The sequence below is a fragment of the Barbus barbus genome (assembly GCF_936440315.1).
Source record: "Barbus barbus genome assembly, chromosome: 16".
In the NCBI taxonomy this organism is placed as follows: domain Eukaryota; kingdom Metazoa; phylum Chordata; class Actinopteri; order Cypriniformes; family Cyprinidae; genus Barbus; species Barbus barbus.
In genome coordinates this window covers 21,829,916-21,856,042 of record NC_136744.1, presented here as the reverse complement: position 1 = coordinate 21,856,042, position 26,127 = coordinate 21,829,916, and the positions used below count along the sequence as shown (strand labels likewise).

The 26,127-nt window shown below is 37.4% G+C and overlaps 2 protein-coding genes across 2 annotated transcripts in view; both read left to right on the top strand.

Moving 5' to 3' along the window:
* The window catches only part of LOC306882414 (serine palmitoyltransferase 3-like), a 30,528-nt gene extending 24,171 nt beyond the window's left edge, over positions 1-6,357 (top strand). Inside the window, exons 10-12 of the mRNA XM_079437013.1 lie at positions 3,615-3,750; positions 5,048-5,177; positions 6,065-6,357. Of these exons, the coding sequence (XP_079293139.1) occupies positions 3,615-3,750; positions 5,048-5,177; positions 6,065-6,136 (338 nt within the window). The 3' untranslated portion in view covers positions 6,137-6,357. The remainder of the gene's footprint in view (positions 1-3,614; positions 3,751-5,047; positions 5,178-6,064) is intronic.
* Positions 6,358-11,244: 4,887 nt separating this feature from the next.
* On the top strand, positions 11,245-25,416 carry LOC306882025 (isthmin-1-like). The gene is made up of 6 exons (XM_079436452.1): positions 11,245-12,356; positions 17,381-17,596; positions 19,992-20,283; positions 22,317-22,460; positions 22,600-22,689; positions 24,135-25,416. The coding sequence occupies exons 1-6, from the start codon at positions 12,228-12,230 to the stop codon at positions 24,650-24,652; spliced, it is 1,389 nt and encodes a 462-aa protein (XP_079292578.1). The 5' UTR covers positions 11,245-12,227; the 3' UTR covers positions 24,653-25,416.
* Positions 25,417-26,127: the final 711 nt, after the last annotated feature.

Below are 26,127 nucleotides of genomic sequence, written 5' to 3'. Positions count from 1 at the left end.
TCAAACTGAGATTAACTAGCTAAACTCCTCTGCTTCAGTTGGACTAGGCTGTTTTGAGTTGTTGAACACTATGATTCTATATAAGACTTGGACAAGCCGCACATGTGTGTCATTACTGGCATGATGTGCAGCTCTGTGGAGTCACACTGATCTGAGAGTTCGCTTTACAATGCTGTATCTCACTCTGAATACAACATAATAGGCTGCAGAAGACCTGCCACATCAGAACTTGTACCATGTCTATGTCTAATTGTTTGGTCTGAGCTTCACCTGCTGTTTCTAGCATTTGCCAGTGTTCAGTGTTTCTGTCGAAGAGTTTCGAATGTAATGAAAGTTAACAGCAGTTGTATTCGTTCTGCTGATATAAGGTCTTCTGAGCTTAGCTTTACAGCCCACGTCCTTTTGAAATCCCTGCCAATCGGTTCACAGGTAATTATATGCAAACATGCTCTTGTTTTCCAAAAACTCAGGCCATGGTGCCAAATAGTGCTGGAGCGGACCTGGCCAGCCCTCACAACTGCGTGATTCACACAATTAAATATGGAGGAGGGAATGAGAGGTAGACATAAACTGAACAAGACAGAGAGTGAAAGGAATTGATGTTCATTGAGCTACTGATTGTTTCCAATCGCATTAAATTTATAGAATTATCTCTTTGTGGTTTGAACCACCAAAGGTCAGATTACGAGTCCAGAGTGGTAACCGCTAAGCTACTGCTAACCGCATGGTACCGATCGAATTTGAGTCCATGCTTCTCAGTTTACCCCAGTCTCTAATTGTGTGCCAAATCCATTGTATCCTATGTACAAGCCAAGAGTGTCTTGGCAAAGGAGGAAATTTGTCTACCATTCAGCCTGACAAAACAAAACCAGCTGGTACTGTTTTCCACATCGACTGACTCCACACACACACATTATGAGGCGTTTTGAAGAGATTACAGAAATGAGCCTCAAAATGTAATGAAAATGTAGAACGTCCGTAATACTTTGTTTTCTGTTTTCTTCCTGTTTTTGTTTGTTACTATGCTTTTGGATTACTTTATGAATGGGTCTGCTCTGTCTCACTTAACTACTTAATGGTCTTAATGAGGGGCTATTAAAAGACCAATCCTGGGATTTGAACGGCAGAGCAGATGATGTCATTTCCCGTCTCCTCTTTTGGGCCCCTTTCCTAGTCTTTCACATACAATCAGCCTACATCATAAAGGGAACTAATAGTTATTTATAAACTCTTCTTTATTATGCCTACAGAAAAAAAGGGTGAAATGTATACATTCTAGTTTGTCTAGGAAAAGGAAAGTTAAGGTATTGCTAAGACTGTTTTGTAAGGGCAATAACTGCCGGTGGTATGGCTGTATGCCACAACATTATATTGCAATTCCTTGGCCATTTTCCCAGTGTTTTCAACTATATTTAAGTAGGACAACTATGAAACTTGTAGGCAAATAGTGTAGTCAAAAAATTGGAAAGAAGTTGGTTAATCTCTGTGCCAGCTGTTTTTAGGACTAGTTTGTAGACATATTTGTTCTATGGTTTGCCTGACATGGTCTGTTTGGCGTTCATGCTACCGCAGAGTGGATGCAGACTCTGAGTGCTACAAATTACTGTAGAATTACCAGTTTAATTTCAAATTATCATCAGATTCAAACAGTTTGTTTATACAAAATATCATAAATAAATGATCAAATCATCACAGTCATAGCCTTCAGGTTGTGGGGACAATTGGAAGGCAGGTGTACAGATGTGCTGCTTGTTATGCAACAAAATAGTAAAGTTTATGAATATTAATCAGGTTGTGCACAAATGAATTTAAAGGGATAGTTCCCCCAAAAATGAAAAATTGATGTTTATCTGCTTACCCCAAGGGCATCCAAGATGTAGGTGACTTTGTTTGTTCAGTAGAACACAAACGAAGATTTTTAACTCAAACCATTGCAGTCTGTCAGTCATATAATGGCAGTCAATGGGACTCACGGCTTTGAGAAAAAAAAAAACTTACACAGACAAAACCAAATTAAACCCTGCGGCTCGTGACGATACATTGAGGTCTAAAGACACAAAACGATTGGTCTCTGCAAGAAACTGAACAGTATTTATATAGTTTTTTTTTTTTTTTTTCTCTCATCCACCGCACTGTCCAACTGTCCTGAGTGTGTTCACAACAGCCTGCAAGTGACATGTCTTCTTCTTGTTTTACGGCAGATCGCAGACTTATACAGTAAGTGTATTACCGCCACCTATCTCTCAAATGGACCATTGACACTCTATCTACAATCTCAATTAGGAGTGTCAGTGGTCCAACGGTTTGAGTTAAAAATCTTTGTTTGTGTTTTACTGAAGAAACAAAGTCACCTACATCTTGGATGCCCCTGGGGTAAGCAAATTAGCATCAAATTTTCATTTTTGGGTGAACTATCCCTTTAACATAATATGTTTTGGTGAATGTTGTGCTATGTAATTTTTTTGATTAGAACTGGACATACGTTTCAGTGACAAAAATATAAAATGTTCTAATTTGAATCTGAAAAGTAAGTCTGTACCTTGGTTAACTGCTTGTCAGACTAGTTCCTAAGACACAGTCTTCTTAACATAGTGATTATGCAATTGTCACTAGGTCTTTAGTGGAAATTCTGTCATTTCGAAGTCGAAACGGAAATGTTAACAATAACTTTACAATTAGAAGTGTCTAAAAATCACTTAACGTTGTACACTTCAGTTGTTGATTATGGCAAAGGGGTGCACATAATTTTTTCAGTCTGGTTCTCATGAGAGCACCTGGAGATTTGGTTTGGTTCCCACACTGCACATAGTGTGACCCATTAAATATAAAAAAAAATGACAGTAATAATAGTATTATTTCACTTTATTAATTTTTTTAAATAAAGTTTGATAATACTATTATATTTTTTAAATACAAATAGTTATTTTATAGTACACTTTAAAAAAATACAATGCTAATATTTACATTTTATTTCTTTTTTTTTCAGATTTTTAACATTTTCACGTGTAAAATCATTTAGCTTTTATGCGTTCAGTTCGCATGAATCTTATACAGTTCTTATACAGTTCAAAAATGGTCTGTCAACCATGTCTGTGTGCAAATGAGTGGCCTGATCTTATTTACCCAGCGCATTTTTATTTTATTTTGGTCACGCATGTGCACCTGCTCACCACTCATGTGCACTCTTGGCAATGTTTTGTCATCCACTTGATTTTAGTTATAAACTGTTTTACTGACTATTGTGGCCCTTTGTATTTCTTTTCTGACAACTGCAGTTTTTAAAATTATCCTTTTTTTTTTATGAGTGCAAAAATATGCCTATAAAGTTTCACTGTCATCTTAGTAATTGGCCTATAAATAATGGCAGGACATCTACTGTAACTGAGACTTTCATAGTCTGCATCCCTCTTATCCTGAGGACAATCAAATCCTTCAGATACAGTCCCAGTGGAGGAGCCCTTTGAGATTATTTACACTTTTCCTTTTGACCTGTGGTTGCTCTGTTGTAAATCATGACCTTTGCTTTATTATAGACTCCCATTTATGTCTCTCCTTTTCCAATGAAAGCTAACAAATTCTCCTCAATGACGCCTCTGTCTGCATCTCCCTCACAGGCCAGCGAAGAGTTCGGCAGCTGGCTGAGAACACGCGCTACTTAAGATCTCGGCTGAAGGAGATGGGTTTCATCGTTTACGGCAACCAGGACTCTCCTGTGGTACCGCTTCTGCTCTATCTACCTGGGAAAGTTGGGTAAGCAGCTCCTAAAACCAGTGACCTGTTCGGATTACCAATTCTGGCCACTTCCAATTCGTACAACATGTATAAAAGAGCATCAGTTTACACTACAGCATCTCCAAGCTCGCATTTACACAAACCCTATTTAGTCTATTTGAAAACCCTCAGCTTAGATCGCTGGGCCAGCAAAACATTGTGTTTCTTTGTGAGCTTTTTTTGAGTCTTCTTTGTGATTTAAGGACAGTTTCCACTGTCTGGACACTATAGTAATCCTTCTTTGAACTTGTGAACCTGCCCACATTTCAGCTGCCAATAAATCAACAATGCCAGGCTTACATCGGGTTACAAAGGTGATAGCTTTGAATGAAAATATACTGACTGCTTGAGGACACCCCAACAAAAGCTGCAGTCATCTCCACTGGTCATTCCAAAGAAGGCGATGTGGTCTTTTCAAGAAGACGTTGGACCGTAGCCATCTTGGATGGTCTGGTTGATCCATGAATCAGTGGTGAGGAAAAAAAAACAAGAGAGTCAGAAAGAAAACATGACATGCGAGAGGCTCATCACTGCACAGGCGTTTCAGACTCCTCCAAAGATAACAGCTTCCTGGCACACCAACAAAGACGACGGCAGCTGTGAGGCCTTTTAAATCCAGCTTTCACTCCATTGCCGCTCTGTTCTCTCGCCGCTGTCGTCTCTGCTGACAAAGTGGAGGCCTACTCTCCTCCTCTCACTCTCAATCTCCATTATACCTTTCCCTTTGCCTTTCTCTCCCTGTCAATCCATTTCTTTTTCTCTCTCTTGGCTAATGCAAATGACAGTCCAGCTGTGCGGTTTATAATGGATTTCCCTTCACTCAAAGGGTGAGGAAAGGTAGCAGACAGTGCGAACTCTGAATGGGATTCTCGACACCTTTACCCTGCATAATGTTTCTACTTTAAATTCTAGATATGCTAAAAGACAGACTTGTCTTTCCGCTATCTAATCACAGGCTCAGTTTGTAATGAAAATTGTCATACTAAGAGCACTGATAATGTCTGGAAACTTGAATGCAGAAAACACTTTTGGATAAGGCATGTACTGCTTTCAGGATTAGCGTGAATACCTCTGCCTGTTTCAAACCATAAATCATGACATCGACACAGAACAGCCCTACCAAAAAAAAAAAAACCTTGAAGATGCAAGTTGTTCTAGAACATTTGATTGCTTGGCAGTAGTACATTTGCTAGTGTGTGTGTGTGTGTGTGTGTGTTAACTTCACTAAAATCCGTAGTGATGATAATCCAAAAATGTGTTTATCATCTGCTCACAGGGCGTTGTCACGGGCCATGTTGAAGAGGAAGATCGGTGTTGTAGTTGCAGGTTTCCCGGCTACACCTATTACAGAGGCCAGGGCTCGATTCTGTGTGTCTGCCGCCCACACCAGAGAAATGCTTGATAAGGTAATAAACCACAACACCCAACATCTCATAGACCTATCTATCTCTATCTGTATACTTAGTTTTTTCGTACACTGTCAGTGTTAGACTTTTGTCTAGTGAAATAAAAATGTGTTGAGGCACAAAGAAAAATTTTAAAACATAAAAGCTGAAAATCTAGTTTATATAGCAAAGATTTCTTAATAGGGATGCACTGATATGCAAATTCTATGTGATACATATTGACATATGACATATTGACATATTCACATTATGTTATGATATATGGCCAGTATTAAAATTCTATACTCTTTTGTCTAAATAATGGAAAAATAAAACACTACAAAAATTATGTGAATGCTAAATTATAACGAAAAAGGGATTTCACTTTGAGATTTGCTAATGATTACATTGAACAATTATTCAATTATTAGTGTTTTTAAAGATCAATTTAGAGTGTGAAATAGATTATGATGAGATGAGGTACTTTAAATGTTAATATAGGGAAGCAAGTAGCACAATTAAATATCCCAAATTGACCAATATGATTTTGATATGGTATTTGGTACCGATATGATCTTTTATTGTTCACTTAAAGTACTTTTGATGAAGAAGTGCTTTAATAGCATAACAAAAGACCGTTAGCTGTATACATCTAAAGAATTGGCTCAAAAGAGTACTTCGTTTGAGAATCAGTGGGTTGCGATGAATGTCACTGATTGAACACCTATTGAATTTAATTTTAGATCAATTAATTTAGTGGTATTTACAATCCAAAGCCGATTTAATGCCTCAGACAATGTCACTGGAAAGTGCAGCAGAAGTGACGTAACTCATCTCAGACATATTCCCAACAAAAATCTATATAGCAACCTCTGATCTTCTTCACATTTCACTCCATGTTCTTCCAGGTTCTCCAGAGCCTTGATGAACTTGGAGACGACATCAAGTTGAAGTTCTCCCGTCACAGATCTTCCTATTGACCAGAGCTGTATAACGAAACAGACTTTGAGCTGGACAGCTCAAACACTCATAGTCATCGCTGTGAGTGTGAAGGCTTGTCCAGAGACTGCCAAGATGTGAAAGAAAAAGTGTCCTGCAATTCCACACAGGACAGTTCTGCTTTTCCAAAAAAAAAAAAAAATTGCAGTGTTTATTGCTTTTTCAGGTGTGTTTTACTATGAGGCATTGACTTTTACATGTATATTTTGTCAAAATTATATTTAATTGGGTTTTTTAACTGCTGTTTCACAGTTTTGAGAAGTTTGTTAAATGATTTTGTCCTCAGGGAATTGTGGGGAAAAGGGAGGGGCCGTGTTTATAGAACGTATATCAAAAGCTGCTCTAAATATATCAAACAATTAACTCCCTTAACACTGACATGTATCAAAACTCTAGCTGCGGATAAGAAATCCCTTGAAGTGGCCCTATTTTTTTTATCCTGCTGCTAAGATGGACTGATGAAAGACCTCCATTCTGTGCTGGATTATGTGTTTGTGTGATCTACAACTAGATTGATTGAACGAGATTGAACAAGGCCGGGCGTTTCAGACTCAGTGCAACTCCTTCACAGTCATTAAACATTCGTACATTGCAGCTCTCAGCTCCAAGTCCTTCAAATTTACACTGACATGCATTTATTTGTATTTCATGAGCAGAAGGCTACTTCTGATTATATAATAATAATAAAAAACAAACACATTTATGGACTGATTGTACTTGAAAATCAAATGTTTTCTTGGAAAGTTTGACAGGATTTTTGTGTCATTTGTTTGCATATTTCAAATGCAGAACTTCTTTTCATTTGCAGGACTTTAGATTTTATTTCACTCATATTTTCTTCAGAAATCAAAACATCTAGTTTGATCATATCTAGGACTGGGAACCAAGAAAACTTCTAATTCAAAAACGGTTACAATTTTCAAAAAACACCAGGTCGGTTCGGTGTACTGATTCTCAAATTAACTCAAGTCGGTTCTTTTTAGTGAATCAGTACCATACAGTACAACCAATGCAGTCCAACCGATTCCCAAACAAATGACTCTTTTGAGCCGGTTCTTTTTAGTGAATCAAACACATACAGCTTACTATCCCATGTTATGTTATGCTCTTCCAAAGTTCAAAAGTACTTTGTTAAATAAACAATTGAAGAATCAGAATCAAGAGGAATCTGGCTCAGAACTTACAATTTCCATCCTTAATTATGACATGCCACATTCACATGGTCTCTATAGTAACTGTATTTACCACTGTAAACACCAAAGTATATAGTAATTACCTCTTTGATTTTCATTTGCTGCTAAATTATTTGTGCTAACAAAAAGTAGTGTCTGCACATGTTTTACCAAACTTGCTTTGAATGAGACAAAACTTGTTACGTTTGAAAGAGACGCAAAATCACTGTCTGAGCGCTGGAGCTCAACATGCCAAATATGTTGCACACGAGCCAATATTCACCTTAAACTAGCAATTAGTAGAGAGATGCACATTCCGCAGGTGTGGGGTAACTACTTGATTAATGATGGGAAGAATCAAGCCAGATAGTAAATGCTACAGACAGATGGGATCTAGTCTGCACTTGTTTCACTCATGTTTGAAACAATGTTTGTTATTTCAAGAATACCAACACCATAGTGTTGAAGATTTCTCAAGACTTAGGTGAGAAACTGGGGAGATGTCTTGGGGACTAGACTCATCGGACAATGCACGTTTTGTTCTAGCTATTTCAGGGACACAGTGGGAGTAATTGTTGTTGCACTGGAAAACATTTGCAAACAGATGGAAAACAACATTTATCAACCAAGATTGTGTTACTGAAAAAGACGTCCAACACATCCATAGTGGGCTAGCTCCTCTGCCTCTGACTGTGAGAAATTAACTTTTCATTAAGGGGCAATTTTAAACCTTTGAGGATGGTTTTTTTATAACCAAAAGCCTTTCTGTCTGTCATTTTATGTATATACACCATACCAATTAAAACTTATTTACCAATTTAAAATATTGCAATTTAAAAAACTTTTCTATTTTAATATATTTTAAAATGTAATTTATTTTGATGGCAAAGCTGAATTTTCTGCATTCTTTATGCCAGTCTTCGTGTCACGTGATCCTTGAGAAATCAATGCAATATGCTGATTTGATGCACAACATTTCTTATCACTATTGAAAACAATTGTGCTGCTGCTTAATATTTTTGTGGACACCTTTACTGCCAGTTTTGATTAATTGAATGCATCTTTGCTGAATAAAGTATAAATTTCTTCAACAAAAAAATAAGAAAGAAAAAACCCTAACTGACCCCAACATTTTGAATACTTTTGTGTTTGTGTACAGGTACATCTCAAAAAATATGAATATCTTGAAAAACTTTTTTGTAACTTATTTCAAAAAGTGAAAATTTCATATATATTTTACATTCATAACATGTAAAGTAAGACATTTCAAAAGTTTTTTGTTTAAATTTTGATGATTAGAGCTTACAGCTCATGAAAGTATTAGAAAATTTATATTTGAGTTTCATTGAGAAAGTCCAGCTTGAAGTTTCCGAAGTCAGTGATGATTTGGGGTGCCGTGACGTCTGCTGGTGTTGGTCCATTGTGTTTTATCAAGTCCAAAGTCAATGCAGTCGTCTACCAGGAGATTTTGGAGCACTTTATGCTTCCATCTGCTGACAAGCTTTATGGAGGTGCTGATTTCCTTTTCCAGCAGGACTTTAGCACCTGCCCACAGTGCCAAAACCACTTCCAAGTGCTTTGCTGACCATGGTATTATACTGTGCTTGATTGGCCAGCCAACATGCCTGACCTGAACCCCATATGGAATATATGGGATATTTTCAAGAGAAAGATGAGAAACAGTCGATCCAACAATCCAGACGAGCTGAAGGCTCAATAGTGCCTCAGCAGTGCCTCAGGCTGATCGCTCATTCCTTACTGATGTTGGAGTTTGTGCTAAGGGAGCCCTGACAAAGTATTGAATGCATAAATGAACATATTTAAAGAATTTGAACTTTTCTGCTTTGCAAATCCTTTTTTTGACTGATCTTAGGAAATATTATAATATTTTGAGATACTAGATTTTGACTTGCATGAGCTGTAAGCTCTAATCATCAAAATTAAAACAAAAAAACTAATGTCTTTCTTTACATTTAATGAATCTAAAATATATATGAAAATTTCACTTTTTGAAATGTTACAAAAAAATGTACCTGTGTGTGTGTGTGTGTGTGTGTGCATATATATATATATATATATTTATTTTGTTTTATTATTTAGTTTTCAAATTTGGTTTATCAGACATGAAAACCAATACATATTAGCTACACATTCACCAGCCCTACAGCCCTATCTATTCTGACAGCTATAGGTCACTGTAATATCTGCAGAGGCTCAAAACCACGACTAGACTGACCTAGATGAATGATATCCATTGTGAAATATCTCAAATATTACACAACAGGTTAAAACTGTGGAGGCATTTTAATATCTGTGGTATTTTTCAGTGACATTTTTTCCCCAAGCCCAAGTTATCTGACCCTGGTGTGAAGAAATCCTTGTTGAGAACTACAGCATCCTGCCTTCACTATTGTCTTTAATGTGGTGTGGTGTAGTCGTAAAAGATTTGGGCCAGCAACTGAAAAATCTGAACCTTCCAAAGGATGACTCAGGAGCTATCACTTCTGCAAAGTACGTAAACCCAGACTCATTCTTTGATTATTGACATTTTGGAATTCTAACAGGCCAACTTGGGCAAAAATCCTTGTTGTTTATAGGAAAATCAAGGACAGACACACATTTCAGCAGAAGAACACAAATACACATGCACACGCAACAGGATAGGCCTCTCTCCATCAGTTTACCCCCACCCTGTGTGTCAGAGGGTCTAGCCGGTCTGGAGAACAGATGTCAAGTCTCCTTCCATCTCCTTTGCTACCAACACAGCAATGTGCTGCTCCAAGAAAACATCTGTCTAAGCATTGACCATCAGAAAAGGGGCCCCACGAATTGGCTCATCCGCCCTTTGAAACTCGCAAGACTGTGTGCCACTCTAACTGCAAAGGTATTCTGAGCCCTGCCAGATTCCTCTTCCTTTTACTTCTTGCTCAACAGCACTAAATGAGATCATTTTGAAATGTGACTGAGATGTGAAGTGTATAACACTTATTTAGCTCTGCATACCACATTTTCATCGATTCAGATTTGTATGCTTAATTAGAAGCTAGACAGTCAAAATAAACATCTTTCATAGTTCAAGTATTCTTGAAAAAACACAAACAAGCCCCTTTGAACCACACAATACACAAGTTCAGGACAAGAGCTACAACATTGTCACACTTTTTTTTATGTGGGCTCTCAGACGGCCCATGAAGAACAAACAAATGCAAATCGTGACACACCTCACCCCCTCCGTCCTCAAATTCCTGAAAGTGTGAAATTTGGAGGAGGTAAAGAAAGCCTATTGTAACATCACCTCTCAACTTAGAATCTACAATAAGTTCATTAGCACTATAATCACTCAACCAAAGGCAAAACCTGCAGGACTTTACAAACTCTGGCCCATTAATCACTTTTAATTAGTGTTTTAAATTGAATTAAATCACTCAAGTATTTCACAGAAATGATGTAGAGTTGAGCAGGTTTTGAGTTAGAGTTCTAAATACAAAATGCTTGTTTTATCTAGTAGTATGTATTAATGTTAATATTAAACAGTTTGCTAAGAATTGACTTAAATTAGGTTATTTTTGTGAATTGTGCCCTCCATAGATTCCAAGCTTTTTATTTTTATATAAAACTTATAAGTTGAATAGATTTTCAAAATGAAAATTGTTGCATGATTTAAATAGAGAGGGTCATGAGTTCTGAATTTTACAGAAGAGACAGATTTATTTATTTGATTTGTATAGTAATAATAGTTTATATGTTATGCCATCTAAAATGTTGGTCTGGCCTGCAAAAATGTAATCTCTTTATCTTTTCCTCATCCACTGTATTCACAGTAAATCAACATAGGACAGATAAAGACATTTACGTGCTCTGCTGATGAGTGTAATGGGACATGAAGGGTTAAATCGGTGGGGAGGGGAGGTGACAGCAAACCAAAAGAAGAGGGGAATATAAAAACACCAAAGGCTTCGTGGGCACGAGTCTGACTGTGTTTGTGCTGGACTAAAGACACACAACGACAGAAGGGATCACACACGGACACACACTAGTCCTGAGCTGTGGTGTCGTGTGTTATTTGACAGCGCGCATTTACGCAGAAGGTGTGTGTGTGGATACTCTTGCGCAAGAGCGACTCATACACCCTCCTGAGGACAGAGCTCAGATGAGTTAGTCAGAGGAGGAACTTTGGATCTTCATCACACTGAAGATGGATTTATAGTGAACTACACTTCATCCTTGAAGACACAGTGGCATTTGGAGAGGATGACAGCACTTTGCGCAATGCACCGGAGCGCAACAATGTACCCAAAGTTTTATATTAGACGCGAAGGACAGACCACGAGGATTTGAAGTGGTTTGAACTGGAGACTTTGTTGTTTTGTTTTGTTTTTATTTTCAAACATAAGAAGAATGCTACAGATTCCCAGAATGGTGTACTTGTGCCAGTGTACCTGATTTACCTGCGCACAAGTAAAACTCCAGTATTTCCTCAATGAAGAAGTAAATCTTCTTATCTCAACATATAATCTACTTTTGCATTTTATACTGATGCTCAATGGAATGGTACACAACTTTGGAGTTTGTGGGACTTACTTTTTTTGCTTTTTAAAGGTAACTCAAGTTCTTTTTGGACATCGGGATTATACCATTTTTAAGATCAGGAGCTATAGATCCCTCATTTATCTGTTCAGTTTTCAAACGTTGAGTGATTGGGCTTCTTTGAGATCATTTCTAGCCAGTTACTCTTTTTCCCGTGAGTATTGCTCTTCTGGAACCCGAGGTGGCTCCGCAGTGGTGTGGCGGCTCCTCGTCCGCGGCGGATCCGGAGATCGGAGTGTCTGCAGCGGCAGGAGGCGGCAGCGGAAGCCCGGCAGCGGCGGCGCAGGGTCCTAAGAGTGCTCGAGTGAGGAGGATGGTGCGGCTGACGGCGGAGCTGCTGTTGCTGTTGGGACTCCTTCTTCTGACGTTACACATCACGGTGTTGCGGAGCATCCCGCTGCAGGACAGAAATGACACTGTGAGCTCGGAGCAGGTGGCGGAGGTGAGTTTTACAAACACGTCCAGATCATATTTTTTCTCCAAAATCAAAGAATTTGAATTTGAATTTTTTTGCTTCAAGAAAATTAATTGTAAGCCTGTTAAGATTTTTTAATCATAACATTTTTTTATTTGTTTGTTTATTTTTATCCATTTTTATTTTATTATTTTTTTTTGTATTTTTTTCTTTACCATAATGACAATTTGTGGTGGAAATTTCAAGAAAAAGTCATATGGCAAAAGAAAACACAAAGAAAATAAAATCTATTTTGTTGTCATTAAGAATATTTTTCATTTGACTGGGGGTTGACATGTGACTTTATCTTGACTTTTTAATTTTTATTTATTTATTTATTGTTTATGTGCATTACAGTAAATGAATAAAAAATACGAATATGTTTTAGCATCTCTGCATTGCACTGATCGATCGATCAAATGATGGATGGATTTATGCACTGTTTTGTCTCTAGTCAGGTAGTTTTGACATAGCATTCAAACTTAGCTGGGGTTCAGCCAGGGTCAGAGATGTTCTCTTTCTCTCTAGTTGACTAGCTGCAGGCTATCGTTTATCACCACTGGTTCATCAGTGTCACTCAAGCATCCTGTTAATATGTTCTTGCTTCAAACCATGCATTTGCCAAGATTAAAAAAAGGGAAAGCCAAATATAGATTCTGTGTTCAACACACTGGCGCACAACATTAAAATAAAGCAGGGTGACTTTCAGAGCTACAGAATACATTCTCGGTTTAGACTGTCCTTTAGTGCCGTTAGCTGAGATTAGACCTGGCTTTAATGAGTCTGTGCAGATTTCAGCTAAAAGTGTTCTGCCATCTGTTTACGGAGCAAGTGCAATGCTCCCAGAGACCGGACCAAGGGGTCAAGAAGGGTTTGAGATCAACAGGGCTTTGTTGGGTGCATTAAAAACCCTGCGGCTGCCTTTTTGATGTATTTTTAGCATGACACCAAGATGCCTTTGTCAGTCTGCAAACGTTGGCATAACACCATGATGAATGTGTGTGTGTTTATCCAATCGGTGGCTCTGTTGTAGAGGAATAGCAGCAGCAATGTGATTCAGCTGAACAGTTAAATTATATCTCCTTTAATATGTAGTTCTCCAACAGGTGTTTGGATTTTCAGAAGCTGAATGCTAAAAGTTTGAATTTGAACAGTCTGTTACTGGTTTTACTACAGTCAGTGGCTGCTAAAGGAAGTGAATGAATCCCGAGTGAGTCTTTACAGTTTAGCTCTGGAGGTCAAGTCTGTGGTTTTGTGCAGAGAGTCTTGGGACAGAACTCACTTTTCTGGGAACACATTTATGACATACACGGCTGTTGGAAATATTTCTGGAATGTACATAGAATGTGTCAACCTTAACCGGGTTTGAGGAGAGTTGGGGGCAGCAGTGAGGATTGGAGGCAGAAGAGTCTGGTGATGGCCAGTTAAACCTTACTTCTGATCTTGAAGAACTTAATGCACAGATGTAGTAAGAAAACCATCAGCAGCTGCAAATCTTTAAACATAAACATCATCGATTATTAACTTTTTTTAATCTATAGAATTTACAATGTCATAAAAATTGGGTTAAGTAATTGTCCAGACTACAAGAAGTTGTGTATTTCCTCAGATAATGTGAGAGAACAAATATCTTACTACTTGATATAGGTGCTGCATTAAAAGGCCTTTTGCACTTTGTGTTTAGCATTCGTTTCCTGTCCAATCTCCTGGGAAGACCCCCTGAGAGGCTTCTAATTGAATTGTCATGCTCCTTAAGCAAAGGGAATGAAGAGGAAGCAGGAGGTGGAAGTAGTCAAAAATGTGACAGGGGCGTCTGTATGACACCCTGGTGTCTGTTTTCCTAGTTAGAAACGCATACAGTTTGAAGAATGGTGTGTGTAATGTCTTTGTAGGTTTTTGAAGGAACTGTAAAATGTACTGTGATGGGTATCTAACAGTTGTTCACGGCCTCATTTACACCAAATTAATCTTGAGTAATTTGATATATCTTGGATTTTCCAGGATTTTTTATATTTTTCAGTTGGACGGTAGTCTTATTTAAAGCCATGTTCAACTTGAAAAGTTCAAAAGCCTTATTTTAGCACAGGTATATTGATTGACAGGCGATTAGGTGGTCCTTCGATGTTATGTTATCAATGACGCTGACTATCTTAGAACCAGCACTTAATGCATTACCATCATGCTACTAAACACCTAATAGTATATTGTTCATTATTTAACAGTCACATACTCATGTAGCTTCGCTATAGTTTAACCACTTTAACAACCGGAAAACAACTGTTTCAAAGTAGCTTTGCCAAAACTCTTGGACAATGTTTGTTGTTCCCTTTACCTGAAGTGAAATGCATTCTACACTACAGCTTTACACAGCACTCGGTCAGTCAAACAAAATGGCTTGAATGAAAAAGAGGGAGGAGAGAGAGACAAAAGATTGATGGTGGCCTTTGATCTTATTGTCTAGCTCAGTATGCATGATTACAAGCTACTTATAGCTGTCCAATTGTGGAGTAATTGCCCCCTCTGTGTGTATGTGACAGCGAACACATGCCATGGCAGTCTTAAGGGAAAACAATTACAACCCTCTTTGACAGGGAAAAGCGTATTGTTTTGTCAGCCAGCGAGGCGCACAGCAATTTTGCAATATGGGCTCCGTTTTATATCTATTTCTAGAGTAGAACAGTGTAAGACTGCAGCCAGAACTCCTCTCTTGAGGGAAGACAGAAGCCAGGCTTTAACATCCCTTCAAAATAACTAAAGAACATTTTTTACTTCATAAAACAGACAGTAGTTTTGTTTTCAAACTCTATTGAAACAGATGGCTGCACATATGAAACATAACAGAGGTCATGGGGTCAATATTATCTGTTTTTACTGCATTTATTCCACCAATTGTAAAGAATTGAACCCTTTAAATAAAACATTTATAATTATAAATGTTTAGATTGTGTCCTTCCAATATATATATATATATATATTGGAAGGACACAATCTAAACATTTATAATGTTACGAAAATGAATAAATAAATGAATAAATAAATAATAAAAAATAATTTAATTTAATTAATAAAATAAATAAATGCTCAAATTCTTTTGAACTTTCCATTAATTCAAGAATCCTGAAAAAATGTATCACAGTTTCCACAAAAATATTAAGTAGCACAACTTTTTTCAACATTGATTATAATAAATGTTTTATTTAAAGGGTTACTCCACCCCAAAATGAAAATTTTGTCATTAATTACTCACCCTCATGTTGTTCCAAACCCATAAAACCTCCGTTCATCTTCGGAACACAAATTAAGATATGTTTGATGTATTCTGAGAGCTGTCTGACCCTCCCATAGACACCAATGTAATGAACACGATCAACGTCCAGAAACATAGCGAGGAGATCGGTAAAAGAAGCCATGGGACATCAGGGGTTCAACCGTAATTTTACGAAGCTATGAGAATACTTTTTGTAGGCAAATAAACAATTTATTCAACAATTCGTCTCCTCCGCGTCACCGTAGCGCCATTTTGGAGAGTATCCACTGAATGCAAACAGCGTATGCTGGTCTGTGTTAGCCGCACCACACGGATAGGTTTTCCATGTTTATTTACGCTTTGATTTGAATGAAAACAGCATAACCGTGTGGTGCGGCCGACACAGAACAGCATACACTGTTTGCATAAAAAGCATATAGTAGCATGACTGCAGTCCTTACGATCCAAAGGTCTATACACTAGCTGAAGTGACCAGAACTGACCAAAATTTAAACAAAAAATAATTTGAAACAGCATGAAAGACAGAAAACTAATGATTATAATAAAACAATGAATTTAACATTTATTCAATCCCTTTAAGTGACCTGGTCAGATTTTATTCATGAGGCTTTTTTGTGAATTGTCTTTCAGCAGGCTTTAAATGCTGGGCTATTGTCATGGTGCTCTCTCAAGATTCACAGAAAGTCTCTGGGGTGTGTGTTTATATTAAGGGGTGATAAGGAGCAATGTAGCACCTGTGGGTAATTAGGCCATTTGAGGTGAGATTGAGTGAGTGGAGCTGCTAATGTCTCTAATCTCTCTCAGTATAAACAAACAGTTCTGGGCTGAGCTGGATGAAACCAGTATTTGTTTCCCTTGATCTCCGACTTTAAGGTCTCTTTCGTGAACATATGGCTGGCTAAAGGGGTGTTAAAGACGTCTAGGTTGCAATCGCACCTTTCAGGTGGAAAGAAAAAGATGATGATGTTTGGGTAGCCATTTTAAGGCATTTCTGATCATTGTTGATTATCAAAGTTTATATCATGAAGTCACTAATTTTCCCGTTAATTAACTTTCTGAACAGATTCGATGAACAATCTCTCCTGGAGAAACCAGATTTTTAGAACATTTGTGAGGTTGTCTACCAGCACCAACCAGGTTGGCCACAATTGTCTACAAGGTCAAAACTCAGCTGATAGACTATCTTATCAAACATCTAGAGCAACTAATGATCATTGATGACTAGCTAGGGAACACCATTCCATTCTGTCACCCATAGTGCACTCCTGCTTGAGACTTAAATTGTGTAAATAGACCCTAAGCCACTTTTAACCACTCTCATCTGTACCCTGTTTTTTTCTTAGTGGGAAGTTACACAGTATAAATATACTTCTACACTGAGTGTAACATCAATTGTAGAATGTCTCCCAAGGTCTGGGTGGAAACAAGCTGATAATTGAGATTAATTTTTGAATCTGTGACAACAAAGAGTCAAGAATTGTATACAGAGGGATGATTCACTCGGAGCGGTTTGCTTTAACATTTATCATTCTTCAGAATAATTCAAGTCCTTGAATATCTGTGAGGATACTGGTGGGTCACAAAAAATGGGTCACAGGTTTGTGACTGTTAACTATGCTAAATGCAAACAATAAAATTGAACTTGCACGTGTAGTTATTATGTTAAAAATAAGACTTAGACTTTTAATAAGGTACTGAGAACCACTAATCTAATATATTTTTTTATTATTATTGTTTTATGCAGAATAATGTCAATGCAGAAAGCAGCTCCTCTGTTCAGTTGGAGCCGGGTGACAGAAAGTCCCGAGTGCCTCATATTTCAGCGTCTCAGCCGTGGGTTCAGAGTCAGGGGACAGGGGGCAGCCTGCAGAGAGACGGACCTGGAGCTTTTCTGCTGGACCTACAGAACTTCCCTGATCTTTCCAAAGCTGATATAAATGGGCAAAACCCCAACATTCAGGTAGGAATAATATATTATGTAATATTCACGTATTATTGTATCATTGTATAATCTGTCTTGGTCTCAAAATGGACAAAATACAGTAAAAACAGTAATATTGTGAAATATTATTGCAATTTAAAATAATGTCATTCTATTTTCATATATTTTAAAAGTAATTTATTCCTGTGATGGCAAAGTTGAAGCCATTACGCCAGTCTTCAGTGTCACATGATCCTTGAGAAATCATTCTAATATGCTGATTTGCTCAAGAAACATTTCTTATTATTATCAATGTTGGAAACATTTGCTGCATAATATTTTTTATTGTAAACTGTGATACACTGCCAACTGTGCCAAGTATTTAAGTATTCAATACTTTTATTCAGCAAAGACGCATTAATCAAAAATGACAGTAAATACATTTAAATGCTGTTCTTTTGTTCTTTCAATTCATCAAAGAATGCTGAAAAAATGTGCTTTTTCACAAAAATCTGTTTTCAACATTGATAATTGAGCACAACTGATAAAAATCGAGCACCAAATCAGCATATTAGAATGATTTCTGAAGGATCATGTGACACTGAAGACTGGAGTAACGGCTGTATAATAGGAATAAGTTGCATTAGTTTTCAATGAATTTGAGATATTTTTCCTACCCAACTGGCAAAGAATTTTTGAAAAATAACTAAAGTTTATAAATAACTAAATATATATATATATATATTCTGTTATTATTTCTCAACATTTAAAAAAAATTAAATCTCAAATAAATGCATCTAGTTTAAGTATGTTTCGATTTTTGTATTAGACAACAATGATTAAGAAAAATATATATTTTTTGCTGTGCACAAACACAAAGACTTTTAAAGGAGACATGGCTGGCCAAGCACATAAAGTAAAATCTAGGCAAACAGAAAGTGTCAGAAAGCCTTGATGCACATCAGCACTTCTTTTCAAGAAGGGAGCCTTTTGGTCCCCCCGCTTTCTCTCTCTCTATTACACACACACACACAACCTCTAACATTCACCTAGCTTAGTCTTAGTAACCACATACACCTGTACAGCACCAGCTGCCACCTAATCCACCACGGGCTCCATCCACATCAGAAGGAAAATCATGTGAATTTTGACCAAGAATAGCAGAAAGGATAAAGTGTATCGATGTCTTAAGATGGCAGTGAATGTGTGTGTGTGTGGGGGGGCATGGGTATCTTTGATCCAAAGCATCATCTGGCTTTCATGGTCTTAAGGAGGCTGAGAGGCCCTTTGAACTTGATGTTTAGGTGGAGAGAGCGAGAGAAAGAGAGGCTAGAGAGGGGAAGCCCACCCCTTGCCCCAATCTGGGAGGCACATGTGTTACTGGTGGGGTGGGGTGGGGTGGGGGTGTCACTGCAGAATGGCAGCGTCTCAGAACGAGTCACGGAGCATGACCATGACCTAAGCCAAAGTCCATCTGGACCTCCACAAGATCACACTACCCCTCACTGTTTGATGTTCCACAAAACCCTCTCTCAGTACAACAAACACCCTTGATCTGTATGATTATTCTCAACATGTGCAAGTAAACAAATTAGATACGCAATAAAAGGGACCGATGCAGACTGCAGTGTTTGATTTAATTTTATAGCACAGCATGAAATTACTGTTTTGAAATGTTTCTTACAAAAGGAAATTGTTGGAGGCATGATGGTATAAAATGGTACTACCATAGTAGGCCTACTATCATATATCATTTTAATAAATAAATATGAATATATAACTTGTTTAATATATATAACTGATATCATTTGAAATGCATTTATTTGTGTTTGTAATTACATAAATAATTTAAATTTATATTTGAACACTTGAACAGTAGTGTGCGTTTGAATAAAAAGTATATATAAAAATTATATATTTACTACAAAATAATATTTACTATATTTGTGAAAAATTAAGGTAAATATTATCAAACATATCAAAAATACAGTAAAAAGTATTAATATTTTGAAATATTTTTGCAATTTATTATATCTTTCTCTATTTTAATATATTAAAAATGCTGAATTTCCACCAGCCATTACTACAGTTTTCAATGTCATGTGATTCTTCTAATAGATTCTTCTAATTTGCTAATTTTGTGCTCAGTTGTGCTGCTTAATATTTTTGTGGAAAATATAAGTAAATATTTTTTGTGACATTATGAATTTACTGTTACTTTTGATCACTTTATGCATCCTTGCTGAATAAAATAATTAATTTATTTTTAAAAATCTTTATGACCCCATTTTAGGGTTATTTAACTAACTATAAATATATTTTTTATATTATAGATATATATTTGAGGTATGAAATCCCTAAACTCAAGGATGAGCAATAAGCGATGTTTGCCTCAGTAAACACTACTAATGTTATTATCCTTTAAAATCTTTAGGTTACCATAGAAGTGGTGGACAGCCTGGAAGGTTCAGAACAAGAGAAGGGAATGCGCAAAGAAAACAAGCCTGGCTGGGCTGCTCCTAACTGGAGGAACTGGTGGCAGCGTTCTTCTTCCTCGTCCTCGTCCTCGTCCTCATCCTCATCCTCTGTGTCCACCCCGAAGAGTCCTGATGAACAGGATTACCCCGAAGAGAGCAACACAGAGGACAGCAACTTCCTCAAACCGCTTGGAGACTGGGAGCGAAGAGGGTCTACTGGCACAGGAAGCAGATCCCAGACCGAATACGGTACGTTGCAGACGAGTGTGTGTTATGGAGTTATTGTTTTAATGAAAGGCTCTGCAAAACATAAATATGGCTCTGATGTGAGGTGATGGAATCTGTAATTTGCTCGTCTGATGATTTACGCTGTCACTATAACAAGAACAGCGCTTCTTACGGAGTCTGTGATTGTAGATTGCTTCCTGTAGGAGAGAGATTCCTGTGTGGCATAGTCTGTCTCCGTGACAGAAAACACTCCTGAACATCAAAGCAGGAGAGAGAGAATCCAGAGCATCTGTTCCTCTGGTCTAATAGCTCTCTCTCTGTCTCTTTTGGTAAAGTGGAGTGAATGTGTGTTGCTGTCAGAGACTGCACTTCCTGTCACTACTTGCCTAAACCCTTTTGCTCTAGAGGAACTCTCTTTGATCAATGTGTTAAGGTAATACCAAATCGAAGTAAAAAATTCTCCTTAGAAATTTTCTTCATGACTAACATACGGTCTGTCGTGGCTGTGACTCATTCCTGAGGGTTTGCCGTATCTGCTTTTGATTGGCTTATTCGTTTACCATTAGTGGTGTGTGGGGAATTGTGGCTCGTGTGGGTTTCAGACATGTTGTTGCCTGTGAGTTGGCCCGCACTCGACTGTGACCATGCAGCTTGACGGCGCTGAAAGTAATGTTGTCTTTTTAAGACCAAAGGTCTTTGTTTTTCTCTCATCAGGGGCAGTGGATATAGATTGTGGTTGCTTGCTTGGTTTGTGTGTGTGTGTGTGTGTGTGTGTGTGTGTGTGTGTGTGTGTGTGTACACTACCAAAAAAGTTTGAAATTATGTAATGACCAAAAGAAATGTTAAACAAATCAAAACTTCCTTATAATTGAGCTTTTTCAAAGTATCCACCCTTGGTTTGGCTGCTTTTCTTTCGTTATCTGATTGAGCTGAAAGAAAGAAAGAAAGAAAGAAAGAAAGAAAGAAAGAAAGAAAGAAAGAAAGAAAGAAAGAAAGAATATTTTAAAAGAAATATAACAATTATAAGAAATATTTATTATAAATTATTATTAAATTATTTAAAAAAACAAAAAAATACAACTTTATTATTATTGATTAAAATAATCTAATAAATTAGTGTTGCATATAAATATAAACACTTTCTTTACAAAACTGACATTAACATGATATAATTTATAATAATAATAATAATATTTTTGTAGATAATTTTCCTAGCCACCGTTTATATATTTTAGAGCATATACTAATTATTAGATTGATAATAATAATAATAATTTTGTAAAGAATTTCCTAGCCACAATATATATATTTTAGAGCATAAACTTGTTTATTATTAGATTAATAATAATAATATTAATCATAAACATCATCATCATGTAAAGAGTTTTCCTAGCCACAATTGATACATTTTGGAGCATAAACTTATTAGATTAATAATAATAGTAATAATAATAAAAACAAAATAATAAATAATGTTAAACAAATACATTGTTATTATTTAAATTTCAGCTTTGATGTACTTAGTTAAATTTAGAAATTATCTTTCATTTCTAAACAGAAAATCTTAGGTTGGTTTCCTGTTAATCCAGCAAGAGCAGATGTTTTTGTGTCCAGAAGACCAACTGTAAACGCCCATTGTAAGGATATAAAACTGTATCGAAGGCCATAAAATTATGGGAATGTCAGAAAACGACATTCTAGAATACTCCACCTCAATACTTCAGCTACTGTTTTGGTTGCCCCTCATCACTGAATCAGAAATGTAAGAGTAGTACTTGTATTTTGTTTAAAAAGCAGTTGGAAGTTGGCTTAAGTATGCCGACTTGGCTCATTCGTTCACCCACTCCCATGTGTATGAGCCAATTAGAGAAGTATGCTAATGGTATAGGCCAGCAGGCCGAGTTTGAGCGCCTCAGGTATTTGAAACATACGGTCTGAATCAGGATCTGCTCAGTGGGACAGGAGCACAACACAACCTATGCTTGAAATCATGCCATAGCACTCAAGTGCCAGTGAATGTGTGAAATAAAATAAAAAATTTCACTCTATTATAGATTACATAGATGGTGATGGTGACTGGAGTGGTTGGTCGCCATGCAGCGTATCCTGTGGAAATGGCAACCAGAAGCGGACCAGGTCATGCGGCTACGCCTGCACAGCCACAGAGTCACGGACATGTGACATGCCCAGCTGTCCAGGTAAGAAAGCCTTTCCTTGGACCATCCTTTGGAGGCCATACAAGCAAACTCCTGTTCCTAGATTACCAAGTGGCATATGCTGCCAAAGCGACCATCTTCGAAATGAATGGCACTGAGTAAACCACTTTCTTATGTACAGGGATTGAAGATGCTTTCAAGACGGCAGCGACAGAAGTCAGTCTTCTCGCCGGCACTGAAGAGTTTAATGCAACAGAACTCTTTGGAGTTGGTAAGTTATTTGTAATTTAACACCACCTGGTTAAGTGGTCACTAAAAAGCAAGCAAAACAAGCTCCTAACCCTATAATGGTAGTCTTTTTACTCTATATTGTGCCATATTCAGGCAGAGAAACAGGTAAAACCTACTAGCTTCCTATTGTAAATGTAGGAAAATGTATATTGGTAAATTGGTAAAATTGGTAAATGTCGCGGAAATACCACAACACCACTACTGAATCCACAGTGTAGTCTGATTCCTGAACAAATGAGTCTTAATAGTTGGTTGTTTAAGTGAATTAAAACCAAACAGCACAACTAATTCACAAATTCATTCATGAATCTGACCTCACTAGTTGTATTGTCTGGTTTTGATTCACTAAAAAACAAACTTATATGATACGTTCATTCATGAATCAGAATAATTTCATGCATATTTCATAAGGGTGACTAATGTGGTCCGATTCCCGATCAAATGACTCTTATGAACAAGTTCCTTTTAGTAAATTAAACACATACAATTTGTGACAGTCCAAATTTTTCGTCCGAAATTTTCGCACGTTGAAAATTATATTCCACCTCACCAATCACATTTACACAATGCCTCTGAAACTTTCGTCCATCATAAAAAAATTCGGATTGGGTTTGATTTACTGCATTTTTCGCAACTGTAGCAAACATTTTGAGAGGTGTTTTGACAATTAGAGCCACCGTACAAGCGAACGCCAAAATACCAAATGGCGATTGTAAAGTTCATCCACTTTGTCTCGCAACACAAAGCACCATAAAGATCCTTGCACACTGAGTTAACAGAAATTGATGGTCTTCTTTTTAATATGTGGCTCTAGTATCGCTAGCAAAGCATCAAGCCAAGCCACTGACATCCTGAAGTAAACTTTGAATCGCCTGTGATAATCCCGCTGCTCCTTAATAAGGAGGGGCAACTCTCCGTCCTCTCCATATCTCGGGATATTTATTTTCATTTTCTCTTTTTAAGAAGTGAGAGGACAACAAAATCATCCTCACTGCTTAAAGACTCCATTTAGTACTGTTTTGTGAATTTTTTCGCTACGGATTAATTAATACGCATCGGACTCAGTGTGCAAGGTTTTTGTGCATGATGAATTTTTAGGATGATGAATACGAAAAAACGCATACGAAAATTTCAAGTGTGCAAGGACCTTTACTGTGTTATGTTGAATTTAAGAAAACTAAAATCTTTATAAAAATGAATCAAATATGTTTTATATTTTTTTAATATTCAGTCCATTACTGTAGTTTTTCAAAATATTTCGGTCACAATTTATTTTAAGGTCCAATTCTTACTATTACTTAACTGTTAACTATGACTTTTAATAGTTCCCTTTTAATAGGTTTTTGAGACATGAAAAGTGTCAATCACATATTTAAACCTTACTTTAATTGTGTGATTCTGATTGTGATGGTTACTCCTCCTTAGATACAGACAGCTGCGAGCGTTGGATGAACTGCAAGAGTGAGTTCCTCAAGAAATACATGAGCAAAGTGGCTAACGACCTACCCAGCTGCCCCTGCTTGTACCCAACCGAGGTGGCCTACAGCACCGCAGACGTCCACGACGCCACCACAAGGCGCAACTTCCGCTGGAAGGACGCCAGCGGACCAAAGGAGAAGCTGGAGATCTACAAGCCCACTGCACGCTATTGCATCCGCTCCATGCTCACGCTGGAATCCACCACGCTGGCGGCCCAGCACTGCTGCTACGACGACAGCATGAAGCTCATCACCCGAGGCAAAGGGGCCGGGGCGCCCAACCTCATCAGCACCGAGTTCTCCGCTGACCTGCACTACAAAGTGGACATCCTACCATGGATCATCTGCAAGGGCGACTGGAGCCGCTACAACCAGGCTCGACCTCCCAATAACGGACAGAAATGTGCAGAGAACCCTCAGGATGAGGACTACTACAAACAGTTTGAGGAGGCCAGAGAGTTCTGAGCTGATGCTACGAACTTTCTAAACAGACACAGAACTCATTTTGAAAACTGGCTGTGTGTTTGAACAGGACTTGCTATGAGAAACAGATGGCACAGCCAACAAGCACAGAAGATCTTCATATGATTTCCCTCAGAACCTCTGGTTGGAGTGTTTTCATGGAAAGAATAATACCAACTCATCATGGTTCTCTTTGTATTGTTTATCTATATTACTTGGGCTATCAGATTTTTTATAAGGAGTAAAAGAGAAAACTAAAGGAAAGTCATATCAGCAATCACCCCACCAATGATCAGCTGACAGCGAGAGTTTCATGTGTTTTGCATGCTTGCATGGCCAACATGCAGTTGGAAGCCCTCACCTCAGGATTCTTGGACAGATATAAGGATATTGGATACAATATTCAGGTTCCTGTGTAAACATGCATATATTTGTCTAGTTGGATGAACAGAATTACTATATTATGTCCTGTTGTATCACTTTTCCTTTTTTGCTAAAAACAAAACAGTCCTGCATAATCTTTGCAAAGTATTTATTGAGTCATAGTTACGTGTCGATGGTAGGGGTCTGTGCATATAGATGTATGGACACATTTTGAGTGCTGAATAAATAGTTCATGTCACATTAAATGTCTACTGTCGCTGACTCTCAGTGTGTTAAATTCACAGGAGATGATTCCATAGGATCTGTAGAGGTCAAAGAGTCTTTGACCTTGTATCACAGTCAAATAAGATCTGTCCTCAGATATTAAACACTTTAAGCCATTCCACAAGACTCCTATTAGCTCTATCCAGAAACAGGCCTAAGTTCCGCTTTTGATGTCTGAAGTAAAATACTCTGCCCTCCCCTTTAATTGGGGCTCAAATTCTTTTTTGGAAGCTCGCTTATATTCTTAAATTCCTCAGTAATTTCTCTGACTATGATCATGCAATTACATGAATAGAGGACCGCATTCTTAGGGCAAATGCTGAAAGCTCAGAACATCCCTTCAGATGTTTGTCTCGATGTTTTCACTGTTTTGTGCTGGACCAATCCTAGGTCAACATTTGACCTGTGCAGTGACATAATGCCTGATAAATAGACCTTGTTTGTTTTTGTAATATATATATATATATATATAAATATTTATATATAACAATTATCCAACAAGAAAAGCAAAAATTTATTTAGCAATGCATATTTTTATTTTTCATTAAATGTTAATTTCTGATCTCAGTTTGGGGTCGGTAAGACCTGTTTTGAAAGTTTCCCATGCTCACCAAATAAGAAACTTTTTTTTTTTTCAAAACTACAGTGAAACTAGTATTATTATGAAATGTTGTTACCATTTAAAATACCTTTTCAATTTTCATATATTTTAGATGTAATTTCTTCCTGTGATGCAAAGCTGAATTTTCAGCATCTTTACTCCAATCTTCAGTGTCACGTGATCCTTCAGAAATCATTCTGATATGCTGATTTGATGCTCAATAAACATT